Consider the following 25523-nt stretch of genomic DNA (forward strand, 5'->3'; position numbering starts at 1 on the left):
TCTGATGCTGCTTGGCCTGCTGTGTTCATCCAGCTCTACACCTTGTTGTCTCAGATTCTCCAGCATTGGCAGTTCCTACAATCTCCACATTCAAGTTTGAGGTTTTTTTTGATACACTCAACCCACCAGATAATCAGCAGGCTTAATCAAGCCCTAAATCTTTACTCATTCAAGCTGACCTTGAATTGCGGGAGTATTGACGTACAGTGGAAGTAAGAAATTGTCTTTGTATAGTACTTCAGGCTGTCTCCAAATGCTCCATGGCAAATTAATTATGTTTAAGGTATCGTCACTAGTGTTTTCCAAGTGAGTGTGCAACCTGTTGTCCACAGCAAGGTCCATCAATCCACATTGAGATGAATGACCACTCCATCTGCTTATCTCATATTGAACAATGGATAAATCTTGACCAGGAGATCACAAGAACTCCCTGCTCTTCAAAACAGTGTCACAGGATCTTCCATGTCTGCCTGATCAGAGAGGAGGAGCTTTAATTTAATGTGTCAGCCTAAATTATGTGCTCAGGTGTTGCATTGGGGTTTGACCCATTAGCTTCTGACCCAAAAGTAAAGGTGTTGCTGACCAAACCAAACTGATACTTGTTAGAATTGACACCTACGGTGAGTAGAGCCTAATTTGGAAATCATGTCTTTGAACTGAAAGAACTGTGTTGTCACCACATTATGATGGTTATTTGCCACCAGATCTATCTGGTACATTACTAAGAGACTTACTAAAACACTGCTTTACAAGGATGTTCTGATCATTGACAGTAACTTTTCCTGGCAGTTTCAAGGTTGGAATTTGCTAAGTGACGGGACCATTACACTGGAAGAAGCTACAGAAGAAGCTCTTGGCACTTACACCTGTGTGCCTTACAATACTTTAGGTACTATGGGACAGTCTACCCCTGCTCGACTGGTGCTTAAGGTAAGCTGAAATTGATTAATCCATTCTTGTGTGTAGCTTCATGAAATAAGGGGCGTCCTGCCAACCACCTACAGTGTCCATGAGTTCAATTCAGTTTTTTAAAAAATGTATATTATTCAGAAGCCAGGCTGTTGAAGTCAGTTACCAGCTGCATTTGTTAAAGTTTAAAGGACTCTCTATCAACATCTTAATGCTCATTGGTTGAAATACTTCGTTTCCCTTCCTAGTTCCCAATGGTCCGTTGCAAATCATAAAGCTCTAAATGAAAAGTTCTTCATTGGAAACTTGCCACATTTGGTATTTCTTCTTCAAGTTTAGCTCAGCATGAACTCCTGCAAACAGCGTCGTGGTATCCATTTGTTCCTTTGTGGTGCTGTTTGGCTCAGTGATGTCTCTGCTGCCATTTCTATACATATACAATAAGCTGTATTATATTGTATGCCTCAAAACATGTGAGCAGGACAGCCTCAATCAAGTGAACACCATCATTTTGTGCAACAATCATAGTAATGCAAAGACAGCCATTGAGTAGCAGTGAAAACTGCTACTAGATCCTGCTGACATTGGTATGAATTTGTTTATTGTTCTCGGCTACCCTTCAAAATTGAATGCAGTTCCAATATAGTATGTATCAGAGGTATTTAACTGTAAACATTACCACTGGTAATGCTGAAAGATTGAAGGATATAATTCCTTGTTTTTCTCATTACAACCCAAAGGCAGTCAAAATATACCAATTGAATCCTTTGTATCGCACCCTTGAACTAGTTTACTGTAAATAAACAAGTAGTTTTAAGTGAACAGAATTTATTTTAATGTTGAAAGAAAGCAAGATAGAAAAAATGCATTTATATAGCACATTTTGCACCCACCAACTTTTCAAGAAGTGCTGTTCCAAATCATGTTTCTAGATCATAGGTGGTGAGCAGATATGTCTGGAACATATCCTAGAGGAGTACAATGATGTGTTTAAAGGGTTAGGATGTCTTGCCGGAGAATATAATTGCAAAGTAGATAAGAATGCAAGACCAATTCAGCATCCGCCAAGGAAAGTTCCATCTGCTCTGAAGGCCAATCTGAAAGACAAGATGGTAGAGCTGTTGAAGAAGAGGATATCAAGAAAGTGACAATGTCTACAGAATGGATTACCAATATGATAATCAACAGGAAATGACTATCTTGTCACTGTTGATGGCTACTCTGACTACTGGGAGGTGGATCAGTTAATTTCAATAACTAACACTGAGATTATCAAATGTCTAAAAGCACACTTTAGCTGCTGTCATTCTTGACATGGCCATGAGCGACAATGACCTCCTGTTCATGAACAAAGTATTTAGTTCTCTCATAAATCATTGGGATATGCAACACAGCAAGTCATCTCCACTCAAGCCGCAGTCAAAAGACTGAGGTGGCAGTGAAAGTCACCAAAGGAGTCGCGAAAAAAATCAAACAAACTCCACACAGATGAATATAAGGTCATTCCTGATTGGACAAACACATCTGTTGATGGCATTGAATGTAATTCACTACAAAGACTAATATCACAATTCACCCAAAACACTCTGCCAACATCTAATAAAGCCAGAACTAGTAGCAGGTGTCGTGAAAAAAAATCATGGTGCAACAACAGAAAGCCAGATTCATTTCAGCAAGATCATTGCTAGATTTGAGCATTGGAGTACAAAGTACTCAAAACACAAACCTTCAATGCCCTTAATAAAGCCAGAACAAGTAGCATCTCAGCTCCCTGCGTGGAGCAGTTGTTGCATGAATTATTTGTGGTGTAAGTGAACAATCACATATACTGTTGCAACCACAGGTCCATTCGCTCATTTGGGGAAGCTGTTCCTCAGCAGCAGGCAGCTGAAGAAGAAAAGGTGAATGCACCGCCTACACAGAACACACATCAACTGTCATATCCAGAGATCCACAATAACTCAATTACAGAAATGGAACTGTATGTACCACAGCAACAACAAATGATGTAAGAATGACACTCCCTGGTGAAACAACTTGATCCAGATGTACAACCAATGACAACACACACATGTACTGTTAAGAGATCAACAGGATTTAAGGACTATGTCAGCAATTTATATGCACAGAAAGATGGGATTAACAACCTACTATCTCTGATTCAATGAAAGAGAACAGTTGTCTGTATGTTTGGTAACTTGGATAATTGAAAATATGCACAATAATGCATGAAAATTTGCTTCTTGATTAAAAAGGGGATTGGTTGGATTGAAATGCAATCATGTACAAATTTCTATCCTATTCTGCTGTCTGACTTCTACCAAGAGACACACACATGCACAATGCAGGTAGACTAAAGTTCACTTCAGTAAAGACTTTGCATTGAACACACAGCTGTGTTGTGTACATAAAACACAGGACAAAGGATGAGGTTGAGTGAGATTTGTTGAAGTTTGGAAAGATTAATTACTGTATTTCCCATGTACTTGTACTTGCATTTATCATATTCCTACATGAGTACTCAAAAAAAATCAGAAGAATGCCACAAGAAAAGATGTAGGCTTTTAAAGGGTTAACACTGTTTTAAAGGAAATGAATACTACATTTTGATGTGGAACAGCTTATGTGATGTGGCACTCAGCTTTGATGTTTGCCTGTAGAAGGTAGACTGGGTGGAGAATGGTCCAATATAACAGAATGCTGGATTTTAACCACCAAGCGGTTAGAATCAATCAGTGTCACAAGTTCAATCAGGCTTTTTCCTCCAAAGCCTTGCTTGCAGCCTTTCATTCAGCATTGGCTGGAACCCTTCACGAAAAATGTTACCTTGTATTTGGTAATGAGTTTGAAAACGCCTCAACAAATCACCATAATATAACAAGACCTATTAGAGCACAATATGTATCACAGGTCACCAGAGGGACGAGTGAACAGACTGAATAGACTGAGGTGCATCGTGATTTTACAAGGTATTTTTCTGGAAAATAACAGAATCACATGCTGATTTTTATAAAATGATTGATGTTTACTCAAATTATAAATATCTTTCTGCTCAGTTCAAATCAAAGACTTTCAATAATTAATTTTTATAAAGCACTAACTTCCTACTGTCAAATTCTATTTTCCGGTGTTACCTGATCTGTTGCTGTGACCTGTAGTTCTAATATTATCAATTTGCCATGCAAGTTATTGTTCTTTTGCTCACGAGATTCCCATTGTAAGGCTGTACCTTGAAGATAAACACAAAATGCAAGGTTGGTGTAAAAGCTATTTACAGAAAGGGAATGATATGGCCTTAGACCACATTGCAGTCTGCTGCTAACACAGTTTTAATTAAACCTCCTTGCTACATTCCTTCCCAGATTCAAATATCCTTAAAAGCGACCTCACCAGTTTCACCATTGGTCACCCTTCACGACTCCTTGACTTGCATTTACGTTCAAGCTCAAATTGTGAAGTCGTTTGGGAATTTTTTGGGCTTGAAGGAATAACATAAATGTAACTTCGTTGTAATTCTCAGATGGATAGATGATATTTAACAATATCACGATAAATGGAGCTGAAGGGAAAGATCATGATTGACAAGGTCATTAATAAAGCTGACGATGTGACAGGAAATGGTTTATCGAATCCATTATGGTTCTTATTTGAATCTGGAGACCAATCATTTGCAAGGCGATTTGATCATGGCATGTTAAAGAAGCAAATACTAGAATGGTGGTGAGGTTTGACAGTTGAGGTTTTTGGAATGGTGAATGAATATGCATTCATTCCCTATTTTAAGATTGTCCATCTGATATTTATATTTTTCATTATAAATTTTCATGTCAGTAAATGTAATATAAAACGCCTGTATAATTGTATAATTAACCCTCGGGGCAGAGGCAGAATTCATCAGAAATGGTTTAAGAAAAGTCTGGGCTGAGAATTGTTATATTGGGTAATGAAAAGATTTTACAATAATTTGGACATCAATTTGTATATTCTTTTGCAATTGCTACAATCAGCAATGAAACGTAGAACAACACCCTTGGAAAATAGTTTTTATAATAGTAATTTAAATGAACTTGGAAACATATCATTTCTGTTCCTCAGGATCCTCCTTACTTTACGGTGCTACCAGGCTGGGAGTATCGGCAGGAAGTAGGCCGAGAACTGGTCATTCCATGTGCTGCTGCAGGTGATCCATTCCCAGTAATCTCCTGGAGGAAGGTATCTGAATCTTTTTTAGCTTATGATATCTAACATTAATGAAGCGGCCAGGGAGATACAGAACTTGTATTGGGTTAGCGACCTTGTAAAAGAGATATGTGCGGAAGTAGGATGTTCAGTCACTCGAGCCTGTTTCACCATTCAATGAAATTCATAGCTCATTTGTGGCCGAACTCCATCTACCTGACGGTGGACCAAATCGCTGAATATGTTTGCTGGACAAAAATCTATCTGTGTCGGGTTTAAAAATAACAAGAGATCCTGCATCCACCGCATCAACAGGTACTGGGACAAAGTGGGAACAGTGCTAAGTTGGACGATCAGCAATGATCATATTGAATGATGGAGCAGGCTTGAAGGGCCAAATGGCCCACACTAGCTCCTATTTCCTATTTTTCTATGTTTGCGATTCTTTCACTCTATCGTAGTTACTGAACAGATGAGCAAGGCTGTAGGTCACGTAGCTGAGTAAGCAAATTTTGTTTTAATTGCATCAGATTCTGAGTTGTTTAACATTGTTTACAGGCTCATATCTCACCACCACCTTCTCAAGAACAATTAGGGAAGGGCAATAAATGCTGTCCAAGTCAACAATATCTAACTAAAAGAAAAAGTATCAATTCATTTCAGCTGTTTTAAATAAAAGAATGGAAAATATTGCATTTAATTGCTCATAACTTGATAAAAGACACATTATTTTAAAGGTAGCATTGGAACTTAGATCTCGTGAATGCGTATCCTCTTCATGAATTTAAAATATATCCCTCAAATACCCATAAATTTGGTGCAGGAAATACAGAGAAAGAAGATGTATTTCATGAAAGTGTTTGCGAAAACATGGACTTTATTTGCAGAGCAAAGGTGAAGAGAATTCAGGGAAGGAAGAAGAATGCAAGCAAGATGTGTTTACTGGCAAAATCTCTTTGGTAATGTATAAACATTACACAGGACATTTCCTCTGGTATTTTACCCAAAACATATTGAACTCTTCTTTTGTTATTGCTTTTAGATATAAATCCAAGCGGATTTTTGAGCTTTTAAACCACCTGCTCCAAAGTAGCCTGATCTGTTGAAGAAGTTCTTCCAAGTATCATCTGTTCAGAGAATATTTTATAGCCGCAGTCGGTTTCTTGTATTTGTGTATCTCAAAAGTGGATCTCTATTTGCAACACTAGATCTGTGACAGTTCTGAGGCTGAGTATGCAGTCCAAATCCCACTGAAAACAGCTATTTTAAATGAGATAGCAGAGAGAGAAAGACCAGCCAACATCTCCCCAAATTTAAATCCTTCCTCTGTGCATTGGGAAAATCAGTCTGCAAATATTGTGGAGCTCCCCAGCTACAAAAACCCTCAATGATGATGGTCAAATTTAGAATACAAGTGATATTTGGAAAAGACATGGAGCAAAAACAGAAGTTGCTGGAAAAGGTCAGCAGGTCCGACAGCATCTGTGAAGAAAAAATCAGAGTTAACGTTTCAGGTCAGGTGACCCTTCCTCAGAACTGGCAGACCTTCCTCAGAACTAACACTAACCCTAACCCTAATCTTAACCCAGTTCTGAGGAAGGGTCACCGGACCCGAAACGTTATTCTGTTCTTCACAGATGCTGCCAGACCTGCTGAGCTTTTCCAGCAACTTCTGTTTTTGTTCCTGATTTACAACATCCGCAGTTCTTTTGGTTTTCATTTGGAAAATACATATCTCTTAAAAGTAATTTAATCAATTACATGGTTTTATTAGATAATTGAATGTATATGATTCTGATTTTAAAAAGATCTATCATAATTGGACTGTTACAATTAGTTGAAAAGCCCCTAGGTAGAATTAGAAAGTCAATGCAGTCTCTCCATCCCTGATGACTGTCCTGTGAAAATCATTACAAACAATAAGGATATATACGTCAAATAAGGACTGGAACTGCTAGAATTTGTGGCCTGCCATAGTTGAAAATCCCATGAAGTAAAAGAAAGACTTGCATTTACATAGCACTTTTCAAGACAGTTAGACATCCTAAAGTATTTCACAAGCAAATGAGTGTTTTTATTGTTTTGGAGCATAGTTAGTATTGTAATGAAGGAAATGCAGCATCAATTTGAACGCTGCAATGTCTTTCAAATAGTGATAGACTAATTGATGAGATAATCTGTTTTAGATGTTAGTTGGGGAACACCTATTGGCCAGTACACTGGAAGATACCCCACTGCTCTTCATCAAATGGTATCATGGGATCTATTATGTCCATTAGCAAGGAATGTTTAATGTTTCCTCCAAGTGACAGCATCTCTGATAGTTCAGCAATCTCATTACTGTATTGAAGTGCAGTCCTGGATTACCTATGAAAGCTCACCATTTCAAAGAGGCAGATGAAGATGGATAGCAATTCTGGAACCACACAACAGCACAAGGCAGCACTTTCAGCCAAGAAAAAAATTACAAAGTAATGTACTTATCACAAAAAAAGGCCATTTGACCATACCAGCCCAAGTTTATGCTCAACATGAGCCTCCTCCAACCCCTCTTCTTCTAACATCAACAAAGTATTCACACATCTTTTGATTCCTTTGTACCTCATGCTTCTCTAACTTCCACGGAGAAAGGGATTGTCACGTGAGGAGAGATTGAATAGACAAGGTCAATATTCTCGCATTTAGAAGAATACTAGATTGTCTCTGTGAAACATTTAAATGTTTATTAGAGGTTGTGAGAATGTTCTGACTGGCTGCGGAGTCTAGAACCTGGAGGTCGCAGTCTCAGAAAATGGCTTGACCGCTTTGAGCTAAGAACAGATTTCTTCCCTGAAAGGTTTGTGAGTCGTTGAATTCAGTACTGTAGAGAGTTATGGATGCCTAGCCATTGACTATATTCATGACATAGACTGATAGATGTTTGGATAGTAAGTGAATTAAGAGATCTGCGGATAGTGCAGGGAAGGTGGAGTTGAGATAAATCAGTCATGATTTATTTAAACGGGAGATCTGTATGAATCAGTCCAGTTCATATTTCTTATTTTCCTATGTTTACCTTGAAACTATCCTTACCGTTCACCTGGATGCCACAAAAGAAATGAAGCATATTTCACAAATTAGGTTTTGGGGGGCAGATTTTTACATGATGGAAATTTTCCAGTAATTCATTGCATTGATAGATAACATGTTAACTGTTGCATGCAATGATTCCTAATATTCCTGACAAACCTTTGTGAAAATTAAGCTTAATAAACAGGAAAATTGTATACTCAATACCATAAGAAAGAGAGAGAGAGTATAAATGTTCACCTAGGGGAGGGATCGTTTTTCCATTTCATTAAAACCATTTCTCAATCAAATAAAAAGGGCTTCAGGGAATACGGGCGGATTGAAATTTCTCATTCTAAGAATTGAAATGTGCCCTGGCTGTTTATACAATTACATGAATGCTTCTTGACTGTAAATTACCTAAAAAGATGTGTGATATTGTTTTCTACATTCCCAGGAGGACAGAACGTAATTACACGCCACATGGTAGTTTATTTTTATGTCCTGATTTTTCCTTCTTCCCTTGGGTGATTTCCCAATCTAGCTTTGGATTCCAAGTGAGCTCAAAGTAGCTGCAAATCGCTGTCTATTTAAGGAAAATAAAACTGCCTGAATGGTTGTTTTATGAAGGAGTAACGAAGGTGCAGAGTGCTGCATTCTGAAACAGAAACTGCTTCGTAGTCAGGTGTAACATTTTGAAAGCATCATCCACATATCTGCCTGAGCCCATCTGCCTATTCATCTGCTTCAGGGAGCAAGAAGACATTCAGGATTTGATGTTTGTGAAAGCTAAGATGGTTACCAGTTCTGTTTGAGATGCAGATTTGATTCTTACTTGTGTTAGTGGGTTCAGATCTCTTTTAGCAGTTTCTACTCTTTCAACTGAGCTGTCAATGCACACAACTAGGATGTAATCACAGCTATCTATTACTTGTCCTGCACCCACTTTATACTAGCTGATTTTCAACAATCTGTTGTATGGGGCCGTCAACTCTTACAAACCTGTCCAAAACTTTTTCCCCTCCCTCTTCATGTTTTGGATCCAATCATGGTTACAGCTCTTACTATATTATGAGATCTAACCAAAGTCTCATGCGCTGTCACATGTATGTTCACAAGCTCTTGTGAAGATTTGTAGCTCAGGTTGTGGATGAGATTGTTGACTTGCTCGCCAAGCTGGCTGGTTACCGTACAGATGTTTCATCACCATGCTAGGTAACATCATCAGTGCGGTCTCTGATGAAGCAATGTTGTTCTAGTCCATTTGGAATTTATATGATCCAGTCTGTTAAGTTGGGTTGTGTCATTTCTGGTTCTTTTCTGCATGAGTTTGTATATGGAGTCTAATTCCATGTATTTATTGATTGCATTACAGGTTGAAAACCAGACCTCTAGAAATTCCCGCAAGTACAAGTGAGAAATTTTGTGCCAAAAATCGTTACACCAAAACACTACCGACCAGCAAAGGACTACAACCCTGGGAACAGGCCATCACCATCACACAACACAGGACCAGAACAAAAAATAAACACACTCCACAGGAGAAACTGACCAAAGTGATTCACTACAACAACAAACCAGTATCATGGGTAAGAAACCTATCGAGCAGATCACTTACAGAAACCGAGCAAGCTGTCCTAATGTACGGACTAAACTACAACCACAGAAACATGAACAGAATAGAATTCATGGCCACTCTGGAAGCTACACTAAAACGTAATGAACTCACAGACAAAACACAACAAGCCATCTGACAAACTATAATCCCTATACTGAATCAGGGGAATGAATGGGACACCCTCAACACATCAGAGAGAAAAGCACTCGAAGGACTCAAGAAAGACTGGAACATCATAATCCTACCAGCAGACAAAGGGTGCAAGACCGTCATTATGAACAAACCGGACTACATTGAGAAAGAACAGGCACTGCTCACAGATACAAATACTTACCAACAGTTGTAGATAGATCCAACACCGTGGCTAGCAAACAGGATCACCCAAATGCTGAAGAGACTAAAAAATGAAGGAAAAATAATCAAGACATAGCACATGAAAATGAAACCAGAAGGCTCAAACACCCCCTACTTCTATGGACTACCCGAAGTACACAAATCAGACATTCCCCTCAGACGTATTGTCTCCCTACCAGGCACACCTTCACACAAACTGGCCAGGGACCTACAACAGAGACTGAAACACCTGGTCGACGGATCACTCCACTCCATCCACTCAACCCAGGAATTCCTTAACAAGCTCAAGGACATTAAAATCAATGACGACAAGATTATTGTATCCTTTGACATCACAGCAGTATTCACGTCCATTAACATACCAAAGAAACACTTGCCACATTACTGGATACAGCAAGAATGCCAATGTTAAACAGCTCCATCAGCAAGGACAACATACTCAGGCTACTGCACCTATGCCTCACCACACACTTCATCTTTAATGGCCAAATATACAAACAAATCAATGGCACACCTATGGGGTCACCAATCTCAGGACTTATTGCAGAGGCAGTCATGCAAAGACTGGAACGCACTACCCTCCCCCTCGTACAGCCACAACTGTGGATCCGATACATGGACAACACATTTGTCCTCATTAAACGCACCGAGGTAGAAGAAACACACCATCACATCAACAAGGCTTTCACCAGAATCAAATTTACGAGAGAAGAGGAAGACACCAATCAATTTCCATTCCGAGACGTTAGAGTAGAACAAATGACTAACAGGGAGTTTCAAACCACAGTATATAGGAAGGCAGCCCACACTGACCAAATCCTCAATTTCCACAGCAATCATCTCAACGACCACAAACAAAGCTGTGTTAGGACACTATTCAAATGAGCCACAACACACTGCAACATGCCAGAACTGCGCAAGAAGGAGAAAGAGCACCTATACAAGGTATTTGCGAACAACGGATATCCCAACAACTTCATCCAGCGGTGCCTACTAGATGGACAATGCCAAGTGAACATAGTACGCTCCAAGATACTGGCCACACTACCCCATATCAAATACATATCAGAACTGACAATGAGACTCCTACAACCACTAGGAATCATGGTAACACACAAACCCATAGCCACACTATGACAGACACTCACAAGGACCATAGATCCCAAACCCATGACATGCAGGACCAACATAGTTTACAAAATACCTTGCAATGACTGCAACAAATATTACATCAGCCAGATTGGAAGGAAACTAGCTATCAGGATACACGCGCACCAACTAACAGCAAAATGACACAACACACTTTCCCACATTTCAATGCACTCGGACAATGAAGACCATCAATTTAATTTGGACAACAAAACCATCCTAGCTCAAGCCAACCTGACATGCACGGGAATTCCTAGAGGCCTGGTTTTCAACGCATAATGCAATCAACAATCATGTGGAATTGGACCCCATATACCAACCCATGCAAAAAAGAACGGGAAATGACACAACCCAACTTAACAGACCGGATCATATAAATTCCAACGGAGTCGAACAACATTGCTTCATCGGAGGCCGTACTGATGATGTTACCTAGCATGGTGACAAATTGTCTGTATGATAACCAGCCAGCTCGGCAAGCAAGCCAACAACCTCACAACCTCTCTCTTCTCCAGCACTTCTTCACCCAATCTCAAAGCTGCCCTGGTCCACTGATCCATTTGGTCAATTGGCCTGGATAGCACTTTAAGTAAAATACTTTCTTCATTCTTTCAGTGGTCAAGAAATCCCTTCCCCTTAATTTCTCCTCTTACCCACCTCTTATCAATTGCAACGTTTTTGACTTCATCTCTGTAACCCAAATGACTGATCAGAAAAAGACTTAGTTTAATCCCCTTGCGCTCCTACCTTGACGAGTTATGAGTGTGATACAATGTTGAGCTCTTCTTCGGTTGCCTTCACCTCTATGCCTACTTTTCTGAACAGTAATGTTTTGCTCACAGAGCAGACCTTTCGTCCTATTTTCAAGAGTTTTGATAAACCTGGATGGCTCCCTCTGACATATTACCCTTTCTAGATCGCGCCATTGGGAACTGCCATTGTTGTCCACTTTTTTCTATTCCACTTCTTCACTCCAACTAAGGCTACCAGCTACATGGTACATTCTTTTTTACATTCAGGTCCTCTCCTTCACCTCTTGTGTTTTGGGCACTAGCTGCTCACAAAGGTTCTGTCATTGTTACTTGAAATCTGTTCTTCTCCTGCCACCATCCCTGTTTGTCTTGTACCTCACCAATTTTGTAACTCGTTTCTCCTGCCTTACACACCATCTCAGAGCTCTAACTTGCCCCATGACAAAGAAATGTTATTAACCTGAAATATTAACTTTGTTTCTGTCTCCACAGATGCTGTCAGAGACACTCAGTATTTCAAGCACCTTCTGTTCTTTATTTAAGGCCAGTTTTCCTTTGTCTCCCTTCAGGCGGACAGAGAAGATGTTGTGACAGTCTTTGAAGAAGAATCAGGATTTCACCTAGTTTCATGACCAACATTTATCCTTCAATCTATACTTAAAAATAGATTATCTGGTTAATTGTTTCGTTACTGTTTGTGGAATCTCACCATGCATAAATTGGCTGCTGTTCTTGACGACAGCACTGAGTGCTCCTCAATATCTAATTGCAAGGAAAGCACTTCTGGATTTGTTTTCTTTCTAATATGTGTGTATAGTTACAAAACATAAACCAAGGGGAAAATCTTTTTTTAGCTTACCTTAGGTTCTGAGAAAGTAGGAATTTATCATCCTGACCTGATGCCTGTTTTTTGGTTTGTTGATCCTTTAAAGGTAGGGAAGCCCAGTAAAAGCAAGCACAACATCCTTCCAAGCGGCAGCTTGCAATTCAAAGCTCTCAGCAAAGAAGACCATGGACAATGGGAATGTGTCGCTACCAATGTTGTCACAAGCATCACTGCCAGCACACATCTGACTGTAATCGGTAAGTACAGCAGGTTATAACCTGACTGCAGTCTGCATGATCATTTCATGTATGTCATGAAGAATAGAGTTATTGTACTTGACTTCCTATGTTACAAATTTCTGGCTATATGAATAACTGTGTATATAATTAGTCATTGCAAAAACACTAATTAAATGCTGGTTCCAGAGCCAATTTGTGGTAGACCCTGTTAGTAAACTGGATTGTACTAATAATGTTTTAGATGTAACTTTCCTGAAACTGCTTATTACACCTGCATTCCAGGAAACCAAGCTGGTTCAGTGATAATGTAAAATTTATTGTTTTATTTTACAAATTTGGGGACCTCTAACACAAAGTGCAACTGCTATTTTGATTTTCCTTCAAGCCTTTCATTGTTGCTAGACCTTTTCCATCTACCTGGGTGTTGTGCCTTTCCATGCCACTCAGCTGTTTCAGTTTTCGAATGCTTGCAATTTAATAACAATTTGCATTTCTATAATATCTTTAATATAGTGAACTGTGCCAAAGCACATCACAAGAGTTCATTCAGGCACCAAGCCAAGGCTGGAAATATTAGGATAAGTGACCAACAGCTTGGTCTAAGAAGTTTTGAAGATCATCTTCAAGCCAGTGCATTGAGTATAGGAGTCGGGAGGTCATGTTGCAGCTGTACAGGACATTGTTAGGCCACTATTGGAATACGGCATGCAGTTCTGGTCTCCCTGCTGTAGGAAAGATATTGTGAAACTTGAGAGGGTTCAGAAAAGATTTACAAGGATGTTGCCAGGGTTGGAGGTTTTGAGCTATAGGGAGAGGCTGAATAGACTGGGGCCATTTTCCCTGGAGTGTCGGAGGCAGAGGGATGACCTTTAAGAGGTTTATAAAATCATGAGGGGCATGGATAGAGTAAATAGACAAGGTTTTTTTCCCTGGGGTGGGGGAATCCGAAACTAGAGGACATAGGTTTAAGGTGAGAGGGGAAAGATTTAAAAGAGACCTAAGGTGCAACTTTTTTGTGCAGAGAGTGGTGCATGTATGGAATGGGCTGCCAGAGGAAGTGGTGGAGGCTTGTACAATTACATCATTTAAAAGGCATCTGGGATGGGTATATGAATAGGAAGGTTTTAGAAGGATATGCGCCAAATGCTGGCAAATGGGACTAGATTTATTTAGGATATCTGATTGGCATGGACGAGTTGGACCGAAGGGTCTTTTTCCGTGCTGTACATTTCAATGACTCTGTGACTTTCTAATGATGGGAATGTGAGGAGAAGAGGATTGAAGAGGGAATTCCAGAGCTGTCCTCAGCAAATCAATACCAATTTTTTTTTAATATTGCACAATGACTATCTTTGCCATATCTCAGTGAAAAATGTGTCAATTTGGTGCAATTCTGAACAATTTTGTGCCATTGATACACCTGCCTAACTAGTCTCTCCAGCTTAATTAATTTAGAAAGAAAGATCCCAAATCCTTTCCCACCCCACAGCCACACCTACCCAGCCCCTCCAACTCCTATTGCAGTATTCAAATGGTTCATAATCGATTGGACTATGTTTGCCTCTGTTACTATATGGCAAGCGCATTCCATGTAAGTGTGATTTTCAATCAATCATAAATTTTCAGTCTCAAAGTTAGAAAGATATTCTACTGCAAGTATTTGATTTCAGATTTAACACAGTTGTTTTTTCAAAGAATGACTGATTTGAGCAAAAATATTTTTGATAATCATGCTCAATAACGGTGCCTCACTGTAATTTCTTTTAAAATCAAGAAAATGCTGTGAATTAGAATTTTACATGATAAGTATTAAATATGTAAATGGTGTTCAATTTGTAACCTAGTTTTAATCAATCTTTTATTGTGATTCAATTATTGCAACATATAATTTTGTAACCATTTATAAATCAGTGGATTTTTTTAAATGCCTTGTTCCGCACATTATTATTTCATTTCCTTTTTCTTTCGATTTATTTCCTATTTTTATAATTTTTCAATTATTTTGTATTAATTAATCTCTATTTCTCTTCACATTTAACAGAAATTAAATTCCTAATGTAGGAGGGGATGGATACATAACTAGTGCTGAATCCCTGACATATAGACAAACGCAGCATTCTCCCCAACACAGACATTAAAAATAGATAGGTACTTTAGTGAAGTGTCAAAGGGGCATTCTGAAGTTTAAATAGGTCAGAGTCAGCATAAGAGAAGTCATACAAAATCAGAATTAGAAACTTAGTTCTCAATTTAAATACCCTGATTAGGCAAGCATTTGTCTGATTGTCAAATATCAAAATATTACTGTGTTTAAACCTATCTTGCGAAGGAATGCAGAGGTAAGCACTGCAAACCATAGTCTTTACAGGACCCAGAGGATAAATTGAGATCTGATCGATGTTTTGTTGACACACATACCACAAAATGAAAGATTTTTGGCGATTCCAAGATTAAATGGTGTGCTGGTGATTTTTGCTGGTGAGATAAAGGAGTTTTGTTACAGATGCATTTAATCTTCCTATGACTTGGAATGTACCGTAGCCACATCAACCCAGTTAAGTACCATTCTCCTTTCCACTGTAATTCTCACATTAACCCCACTGTCAGTCTCATTGATCACACACCACTTCTAACCACTGGCCACAATGACTTCTCTCTCCTGTCTCCAGCATCTCCATGACCTCTGTGATGAAATGACCAGCTTCCGCAGAGCCCACCTTCTTGACCTCTGAAGAAAACAGTGTCAAGGCCTCAGAGGAAGCATTGGCAAGGCTTCCTCCTGCACTCCCACCAGCGCCGATACTGACACCTCAGTGGGCATGCTAGGCTTGGAAAGTATGGGAGCAGAAGCTCGTGAGCACATCATCCTAACAGCTTCACTGCTGGTGAGGAAGATATGCTGCTGTCTGCTGGAACTCAGATGCTGCTGGAGACAGGCACCTGCTCAACCCCAGGCAGGAGAGGACCCAGTGGTGTCATCAATTAGAGACATCATTGACATGTAAGGGAAGGAACAGGAGCAGCAAACAGGCATGTGGGACACAGTGAGCCTCACTGCCCAGAAGCTGCATCAATATAGCGAGTCATGCTATTGTCTAGCTGCCTCCAAGAGCAAGTTGGTAGTTGCCATGGAGGGCCAGGTCCAGCACCCTCAAGCGCTGCTAGAGAGATGCAGTCCATTGGCCAACCTATTGGTCCTCAGGATAGAAGGCATGGCAACAGGAGGACAGGGACATTCAAGCCAAGGAGGGTCAACTTGCCTCTGGCAAGCCTGTCCAGACACAAGTACCCTTGGGGTTGTCCAACCAAACCTCCAGGGCCAACAGGCTCCACTGGAAAGGAAGTTCCCACTATCCCACCATGAGACATAGCGGGAAGGAGAGAAAGACAAACTTATTGAGGATACTTTGGTGGCACGGATGACAATGGCTTGTAATAGTAATTTTGTATAAATTTATCTGTTTTAACTATACACCTGGTTGTTAGTCCCTCTGTATCAGCCCAAAAGACATTTGGCATCACTTCATAGTCACAGATAAGGTTCCATGGATGGAGGTCTGAGCTGAGAGCTGACTGCATCATTAGGGAGCAAAATGAACAAATACATGGTATTGTGTCATACAAACAACTTTGGTCCTCCTCATGCATCATTTCTGTCGCGTCACAGCCTCTGTGCCCTTCTGTATACTGTAGGATGGCTGGGGAATAGGGACCCTGCAGACCTGAGTCATGTATAGCATGTGGCTCTGTGTACAATGTTCTTTCCCATTAAAATCCCTCTTATCGGTTGCCACAGCCCCCTGATTAACAGGTTGAGTCACGTATCCTGCCCACTTCAAATGTGTGCGCAGCCATTTATTTCCCATTGTGCACTTCCAAATTCCAGCACGATGGAAGGTGACAGGGAGCACTCCTCACTCACTCTTTGCCTAAGAGCCTGAATTTCCACAATATCTTTCCAGTAGCCAATCCTCGAAACCCCACGAGCTTCACACATCCACTCCCTGCTCCCCCCCCCACCCCCCCCCCCACCCACCCCTCCCGCCCCCCCCCACCCACTCCCGGACTACAAAGGCACAAGACCAACATGAACAGATGCCTGACTGTGGCCAATCCTGGTCAATCCATGTCAACTGGTATTGGAGACTGACCCTCACTTACTGTATCGAGACCCCTGACTGACAGGTACCTCCATGGCTTTCAGTGAGGAAACTCGCCTAAAACTTTGAGACATGGCTACCTGCTTGATACACACGCTTGATACACGTTGGCATGAAAGCTACTGGCACATGTTGCAGGAGCGTGATTGACATAGCACACTGCCATATAGCAAGATGTACGTCCTTGAGATTAAGGACTACTAACCAGGAAGACAAGCTACTTGGCTCTCTGACTGAGCTAATGGGCAGCACAAACTAAGGTAGTGATGTCATGAGCTTCCAAGTAGGCACTAAGTGGGCGAGTGCAAAGAAAGCAAACTAGCAGCCCTGAGATGTGACCTGGTCTAATCTGTGAGCTGGGTTCCTGTCTGTACATGCAAAGTGTCTCTGCTGCAAACTTCCAATGCTAGTTGCCAGTGTCCTTTGCAGTGCAAGTCTCTGCTTCCAGAGAGTACTGCCAGTGTATCAGAAAGATACCACGATGGTTGTGAGGGATTGACAGATGTCAGATGCCAATATCTGTGGATGAGGGATGCATGCAGTTGGTGCCTGTGGATCGTGCCCTGGGTTGCAGTTTCATAGGAATTCGTTCAAAGCAAACACCGAGCTGAATCCGTAAGGTACCTGTTCTGGTTTCCTTGAGTTTTCTCAACATCTAGCATGTTTGGAGAGTTTGGTATTGGAAGCTCAATATTAATGCAACTGTCAACAAGGTGTTTAGCAAGCTATAATCCCCCTAATTGACATCTTGCTAGTGCCTAGTGAGAATCCCTCCACATTGCTTGTGAAAAACATAAAAGATGGAGTCAGTGCACTCGACATCGGGATAAGCCTTGCTGGACATCCCATTCAATTCTATTGCACATCTCACCATAGCCATTGTTGCTCAAACTCCTATAAGATTCCACCCTATATTGAAAGAAGAAATAGCCATTTTTCACTTCTTTTTAACTGATGCGAAATTTACATGGACAAATTGCTTCATCAAAGCTGTAGACTTGAAATATTCTTTCAGTCTATTTAGTAATCGCTAAATAACATAGGCTATTTTCATTAAGTAATTTAATATTATACTGTATCTAACTAACAAATCGTGTTTTACAGTCTCAATTGTGCAACTGTGGAGAATGCCACTTTTACACAATTCAAAGGCACTAATTAATAGATTAAAAGTGACAAATTGTTAGCTAGTAACATGCAGCAAAAATGAAGATCTTTGGCGTATTTAATGATAGTTATTCACCCTAAGAGCTTAATGAGGTTCAAGTGAGATGATTTGTTAATCTATTTGCTTTCAAATACCATCACTACTTGAGAAATCTTTCTCTAATACCTCATTAACAGCATCGTGTGTGTGCCAGAGTAACTCTGTGACACAGCAAATATCTACCATGTTTATAGTAGATGTGCTAGGCCCTCTTGTGGCACGTGATAGTATCCCTACCCCTAGACCGAGAGACTTGGATTCAGGTCTAACCTGCTCCAGAGATGTTTAATAACATCACTGAACAGGTTGATTTGAGGAAAATAGGTTCAATTAAGAAAAGAAAAAAATATCATTGACTTGCTTTAGCAAGCAACACTGCCTTAGGAAATGTGTACGATTGAATGTCTTTCTTCATGATTGAGGAAAAGCAGCTTGCAAAGCAAACCAACATCAGCAGTAAAGGCAAATAGTGGCCTATGCAATTGCTTGAGTGAGGTTGCTGTTTTCTTCCTGAGTTCATGTCAGACAAATAGCTAACCATATGGGTGAAGAAGACATTTGGGACACTTGCCTTTATTCATCAAGGCATCAAATACAAGTGCAGCGAGGTTATTTTGGAGCTTTATAAAATGTTAGTTAGGCCACAGCTGGAGTACTGTGTGCATTTCTGGTTGCCACACTACAGGAGGGATGTACTGCATCAGAGAGTGTGCAGAAGAGATTCGCCAGGATGTTGTCTGGGCTAGAGCTATTCAACTGTGAGGAGAGACTAGATAGGCTGAGGTTGTTTCCCTTAGATCAGAGAAAACTGAGTGGATACTTGACTGAGGTATACAAAAGTATGAGGAGCAGAGATAGGAAGAAGCTTTACTTCTTTGTGGAGGAGTCTGTAATCGCAGACAAAAATATAAAGGGCAGGAGGTTTTAACGAAGAATGTTTTCATTCAGGTGGTGGTGAGTATCTAGTGTTCATTGCTTGAAAGGGTGTCAGAGACAAGAATCATAGTAACATTTAAGAAGGAATGAGATCATCACTTGAAGCACCATAATGTACAGGTTTAGGGGCCAAGTGCTGGGAAATGGGACTCAAGGAGATAGAGCCATAGAGATGTACAGCACAGAAACAGACCCTTTGGTCCAACTCGTCCATGTCGACCAGATATCCTAAATAAATCTAGTCCCATTTTCCAGCATTTGGCCCATATCCCCTCTAAACCCTTCCTATTCATATACCCATCCAGATGCCTCCACCACTTCCTCTGGTAGTTGAGTCCATACACACACCACCGTCTGCATGAAAGGGTTGCCCCTTAGGTCCCTTTTAAATCTTTCCCTCTCACCTTAAAATAGGTGTTTGACAACAGGCACGTTCACAATAGGCCATATGGCCTCTTTCCATACTTTAAAACTGTCTGACTGTATGACTGTGAATGCGTCTGCAGTGTAAATGTCATGTTCGCACTAGCACTTCAGCGCTGTATGTTTGAAAAGTCAGCTAATGATGCTGGTGTCTCACTGCTACCTATCCAATGTGAAGAAGGTACCTGGTTCCACACTAGAAGAAGACTTTAATGTCCCATCTGTTTCTAGGTAAAAAATTGATTTTGAAGTTATTAGTATTGACATTATTATGTTTGGGTCTAATTAGAAACTAATTAAAGACCAAAAGATAGCCCCTCAGCAATTTGAACCAGGAACAGTTTGTTGTCTGTCTTTGGTGCCGCTCATGGCTCAGCAGTTAACACTGCTGCCTCACAGCACCAGGGACCCGGGTTCAATTCCACCCTCGGGCAACTGTGTGGAGTTTGCACGTTCTCCTCATGTCTGCGTGGGTTTCCTCCGGATGCTCCGGTTTCCTCTCTCAGTCCAAAGATGTGCAGGCCAGGTGGATTGGCCGTACTAAATTGCCCGTAGTGTTCAGGGTTGTGTAGATTAGATGAGTTATAAGGGATGGGTCTGGGTGGGATGCTCTGAGGGTAGGTGTGGACTTGTTGGGCCGAAGGACCTGTTTCCACACTGTAGGGATTCTATGAAGGTTCAGCTAGACTACTCCCCAAGCTCCCCCACTCAGCCACCTGACCTGTTGTCTTAATGGGACAGCACATACCCCGAACTGCATACATAACAGAGATCAGTGCTGAGTCTGATGCCTGTGCTTGACACTGATGTAAATATTGTTTTTGTTACTTACCCTGAAATGACCAGTCAGTCCAGTTACCTTTGAGGGTCTTACAAATAATAAAGATAAAATCATCAAACATTAATTAGCTCTCATTTCTGAAAACTAAGCTGACCCAAATACAGCTAAATGTGAGAATTCAAATAAACTTCAGTAAGTCAAGAGTAACAAGTGGAAATAGAGCATCCCTGTCATTTATCTGTGGTGTACAATTATGGTACTTTGATTAGATATCACACCACCGGAGATCACCAGAATTTGCCTCGATTTTATTTTTGTTTTTTTCAGTGCTTTTTAACATTATTAATGTTACCTCCCAACAAGTGAGGCTTCCTTTTCAAAGCTCTTGAATGACCATCCCAGCTTTAATGTGAATTCTACCCTAAATAAATGTACACAATCCAGAAAGATATCAACCATTAGGTTGTGACTGTCTGTACATTTATGCTGTTCATGTTAAGAACAAATTTATTGAAGTGCATGCACTTGTATGTCGCTGCTTGAGGAGGAGGTTGAGTTGTGAGTATAGGAAGGTCAGGTGTAAAGATTCATTGAGATAGCTTACCTTCGAGTTTTCTGGTACAGAAAGCATGTTCAAACTTTTAAGCCTGTAAAAGCACATACAATGGGTTTTGCAGATTTATAAGGAACAGTGTCAACCTGACATGTACAAAAGAGAGTTATCCCTGCAGAGTTGAACATAATCCAAAATATCCAGATATTACCTGTGAGAGTCCATGCAAGGTAATTCCAGGAGCTCAAATTTGCAATGGAATTTCTTACAGCAGGTGAACAATACTGTCACTTCCTTCATCAGCCTTGGGCAGCTAACAGCCAATGCCCCATCAAGCAGGAATCTAAGAGCTCCAGGGATAATATTCAAAACGAGCTGACTCCCAGAGTAAATACCTTGGTGCACCCCCAGGGCACGAACAGCAGAGGAGTGAGAGGGCTGATGGGCTGAATGGTCTTCTTTTGTGTTGTATTATTCCATGAAATGGAGTCACATGACTGTTTTGCCAGTGAAAAAGCAGAACTTGAACATATAATTATGTACAAAAGGAAATCAGACTTTAATTCTACTGGGACTTCTGATGAAAGAAATCTGCCAGATATTGAAATATATTTTTGATTGTGCAAGTTGTAAGTGTCAAGGTAAACTGTTAGAAGATTATTATTGAAGTGATTTAATTCTTCCTATACAGCGCTTTTACTACAATGGTTAATTTGATCACATTAATTTCTTATCTGCATTCAATTAACATGCTGATTATTATGCTTGGAAAATAGCACAAGCATATTAAGTATTGCACTAAAAATAGATGCTAAAAAAATTACATCCCAATATGTCTTGTATTTCCCAGTCCTGCAGGTCTGCAGTAATAAAACCCAACCGCGAGTACTTCAATTGAATGATCAACAATTTCTTGTTGTTTTGTGTTTATGTGAACCTACTTTTCATTCACTGTCAAAAAATGTAAGTGTCAGTCATGGCTGAGTTGGTAATACCCTAGTATGTGACTCAGAGGTCATGGATTCAGCTGCGAGTCCAGAGACACAGTTGATAATTCCAGGCTCTGACTGCAGTGCAGTAATGCAACAATTTTGGAACTTCACTGCCCTTCAGATGTTAAACCGTGACCCCGTCTGCTCTTTCAAATGGATATAAAACACCTTGAATACTATTTCAAAAATGATCAGGGCAGTTAGCCTCTTGGCTGTTGTGGCTGCACTTCAAAATTTCTTAATTGACTGAAAGCACTTTGGGTGTGATTAGCAGTATATAAATCCAAGTCTTTCTTTTCTTTAGTAAGTATTTATGGCCCCTAAAAATCAATACTTTACAGGTTATTTTTAAAGTTGTACTGCTCAAAAGTCTTCCCCCCAAAGCTTTCATTGTTCAAACCCAATAATGAAGACATTATTTGGTTTCTGTGTAATTCAGTCAGAAGCCTCTATTGTCTTTTATAGCTTTGCTACATGCACCACAGAGGAAATCACCCCTATCACGTCAATAGTGTTGACTGATGGCACCATTACATCGACATGTTTACAAAGGGAAAATTTAATTTTGCAGGAAGGTAAGTCCTGATTCAATGTAGAGACAGCCTTCAATATCTTTGAATTAGAAGCCCTGATGTATGTCAGCCACTGTAGATGAAGTGTCCTTCGCACTGTCCTTGATCTGCTGGCAAGCAGAGAGTCTGAGTGAGTCACCTGAGCATAAATCCCCATTGGTTTCTTCAACTCTGCTGAAGAGGTATTTGTGTTTACATTTGTTTTCTTTTAAATTTCTATCCTTTCTGCTACAAGTCAGATTCTAATTATTGTAGTCCTGTTAGCACCGGTGTATCATCGCATGATTACTCTCTGTTCCCTTCTAAGTGTATAGTGCTAACTGGAGAAGTGGCTAGTTAACTTTTGATAACAGTCCATCCCACCACAGAAAGTTTTAGATTCAGACCAATGTGGGTTTTAGGAAAAGAGTGACTTCCATTGCAAATGCTTTCAGTTTAATTTCACACTTGACTGAATGTTGCATCCACACTTCCTCTCATTTGTCAAGGTTATATTCTCTCAACATTTCTTCAGTTGGCTACTGGAATTTAGATGAGGGTTTCTGTCTATCATGAATTACATTTTCCTTTTGTTATTCTGTTCCCATGGAGGTAAAAATGCACAGTGATTTAGCATTGTGAAATATTAGGACTTTTTTTGCACATCGACGGGTGCAATTAATTAATTTACATGCTAAGCTATAATCTTATTATCACCTTGAGGTTACAGTCAGCAGGGTATTGTATTTAAAGAAGCCACACCACCAATTATAACAAAATCTCTCTGGCTAAGACTGTGTACTGAAGATCAGGGGCGGTCACAAAATATTTTTGACGAGAAAACTATGTTTGCAGACATATTCAAAGCTCAGTCGCGATGGCCAGTTTTTCTGTATTTCTGTTTGGTTTCGACGTTGAAAATTCTCAGCAAATCAGTTGGGTGTCAGACATGAAGGAAGTTATTTAAAGTCGTTACCTGTTTATTATAGAGTTCTTTATTGAGGATCCTTACAGGTGAATTGTTATTTTTGCAGTAATACTTTGTGGCTTGTTTCAAGATCTGTTATAAATGACAGGAACAATTGGTTTGACAGCTTTCAGGGCTGATGATTGTCTCTATCTACTTGATTATCTAGTGTTCCCCAACTGTGGTCAGGTTTTTATGCAGTTTAGTTCTGGGACTTCAGTAGCACCTTTGACAGTAGAGTACATCCAAAAAATATTACAATACACAATCTCTGTTTTTATGTTATATACAATGTTGCAGAAAGCTTTTCTCTCACCATATTCAAGGCAAATCAGTTGATAGTAACTCACTCAACATCCTTCCATCCAATCACTTCCTGTTTAGCATTGGTTTATGTTTCATATAGCATAGTAAAATCCTCCCCCCATATCTCCCAATTGTGTGACAAGTCCCATACCGTCATGTAATAGCCAAAGCTCCAGGTTGTATTCTGTTAATACGGTAAGTCCCAACTCGCAACTTCTTTCCTGTACAAGCTCAGCTGCGTGTGCAAATTTACATAAGATTTGAAGATTTGATAGACTGCCATTTCCATCTCTGGCTTTAATTTCATAAGTTAATTCTGCCTTTATGGGCAATAATTGCTGGCCCAGACATCCTATGAATTAATAAAAAAAAATTCACCCCCTCACATAATGTAAAACAAAATCAATTAGATTCATGCTGGATTTATACAGCAGACGTAAGTCTTCTGAGACATCCTTAAGACCCCAATGAATAATGCTGGATAATAAATCACTCTAACCTTAATGGTAAGATTGTGTTAAGAAATAACTCATTTCAGTATTGCCTCAAATATGAAAATAAAATCATTGTGAGATTCACTATTCATTCATACGCCCACAGGTACTATTGAAAATACCGTGCTAAATTATGAGAAAGAGCAGATCACAGTTATCACAATTATTGATTGTAAATCCCCAGGGAATGAAATCTTCCAGGGCAACGCCATGGATGCAAAGACATGGGGCTAGATTTAATGGCTGTGTCTGTGAGCCTACTCACTGGCTAGAGAACTGGTGACAACCCTACTACAGTTATTTCTGCGAGCCCCAGTGTGTTTCGAATCACAATCAGGCAGTCAGTTGCCTGCTATCAGGGTTCCCAGTACCTTCACCATACATTGGTTGGTAGCGCCTCTAAACAGGGCAATCAGAAAACTGGGAACTCTTCGGACTCAGTAGCGCTACCTAGAGCAGTGGCCATGGTGGAACCGCAAGAGACCTGGAAAAGAATACACTGCTGGAATTCAAAAATGTGGTGCACATTTCCACAGCTAACCAGGCAAGTTTAAAGGATAGGGATCTGTAGGTCTTCCCACAGTGTCCTTCTATTGGACACAGGTGCCCAAGCAAGAAGGGATTCTACACCCAGGCCACAGACAGGTGTGCCAGGGTACACCTGAATGGCTTGTCCACGTGGCATGACTTGTCCCACCTCCTACTGTTGGTGGAAAACCAGTGGCTGCAGGATGAAATCCTTAAGTGGCCTTAATTGGCCAATAGGAGACAGTAGGTCAAACCAAATTCAATCGGGGAAGTCAATTTTGCAACAGGCTCTCTATCCCATACCTTCACACAATTTAATGGCTCCCCACTTCCCCATCATTTCCCATGTCTCTATTCCCTGGTTAGTGATGTGCAGCAGAGAGGGAGGGAAGAAGTAAAAGATGTATCAGCGCTCCAACTGTCATGGCTTCAGGAGCCACAGACAAGAAAGGAAGGAAAATTTGAAAGATAGCTAAACAAAGAAAAATGAAGAGTTCATTTAAAAGTTAGAGATAGTAAGAACTGCCGATGCTGGAGTCAGAGATAACACA

At 40.3% G+C, this 25523-nt stretch overlaps 1 protein-coding gene across 1 annotated transcript in view; it reads left to right on the forward strand.

The window, feature by feature from the left end:
• The window catches only part of igsf9bb (immunoglobulin superfamily, member 9Bb), a 565867-nt gene that overhangs the window by 472805 nt on the left and 67539 nt on the right, over positions 1 to 25523 (forward strand). The window contains exons 9-11 of the mRNA XM_048615582.1: positions 790 to 930; positions 5005 to 5121; positions 12942 to 13092. Coding sequence (XP_048471539.1) covers positions 790 to 930; positions 5005 to 5121; positions 12942 to 13092 — 409 coding nt within the window. The remainder of the gene's footprint in view (positions 1 to 789; positions 931 to 5004; positions 5122 to 12941; positions 13093 to 25523) is intronic.

The sequence above is a fragment of the Rhincodon typus genome, chromosome 32, assembly GCF_021869965.1.
Source record: "Rhincodon typus isolate 14 chromosome 32, sRhiTyp1.1, whole genome shotgun sequence".
In the NCBI taxonomy this organism is placed as follows: domain Eukaryota; kingdom Metazoa; phylum Chordata; class Chondrichthyes; order Orectolobiformes; family Rhincodontidae; genus Rhincodon; species Rhincodon typus.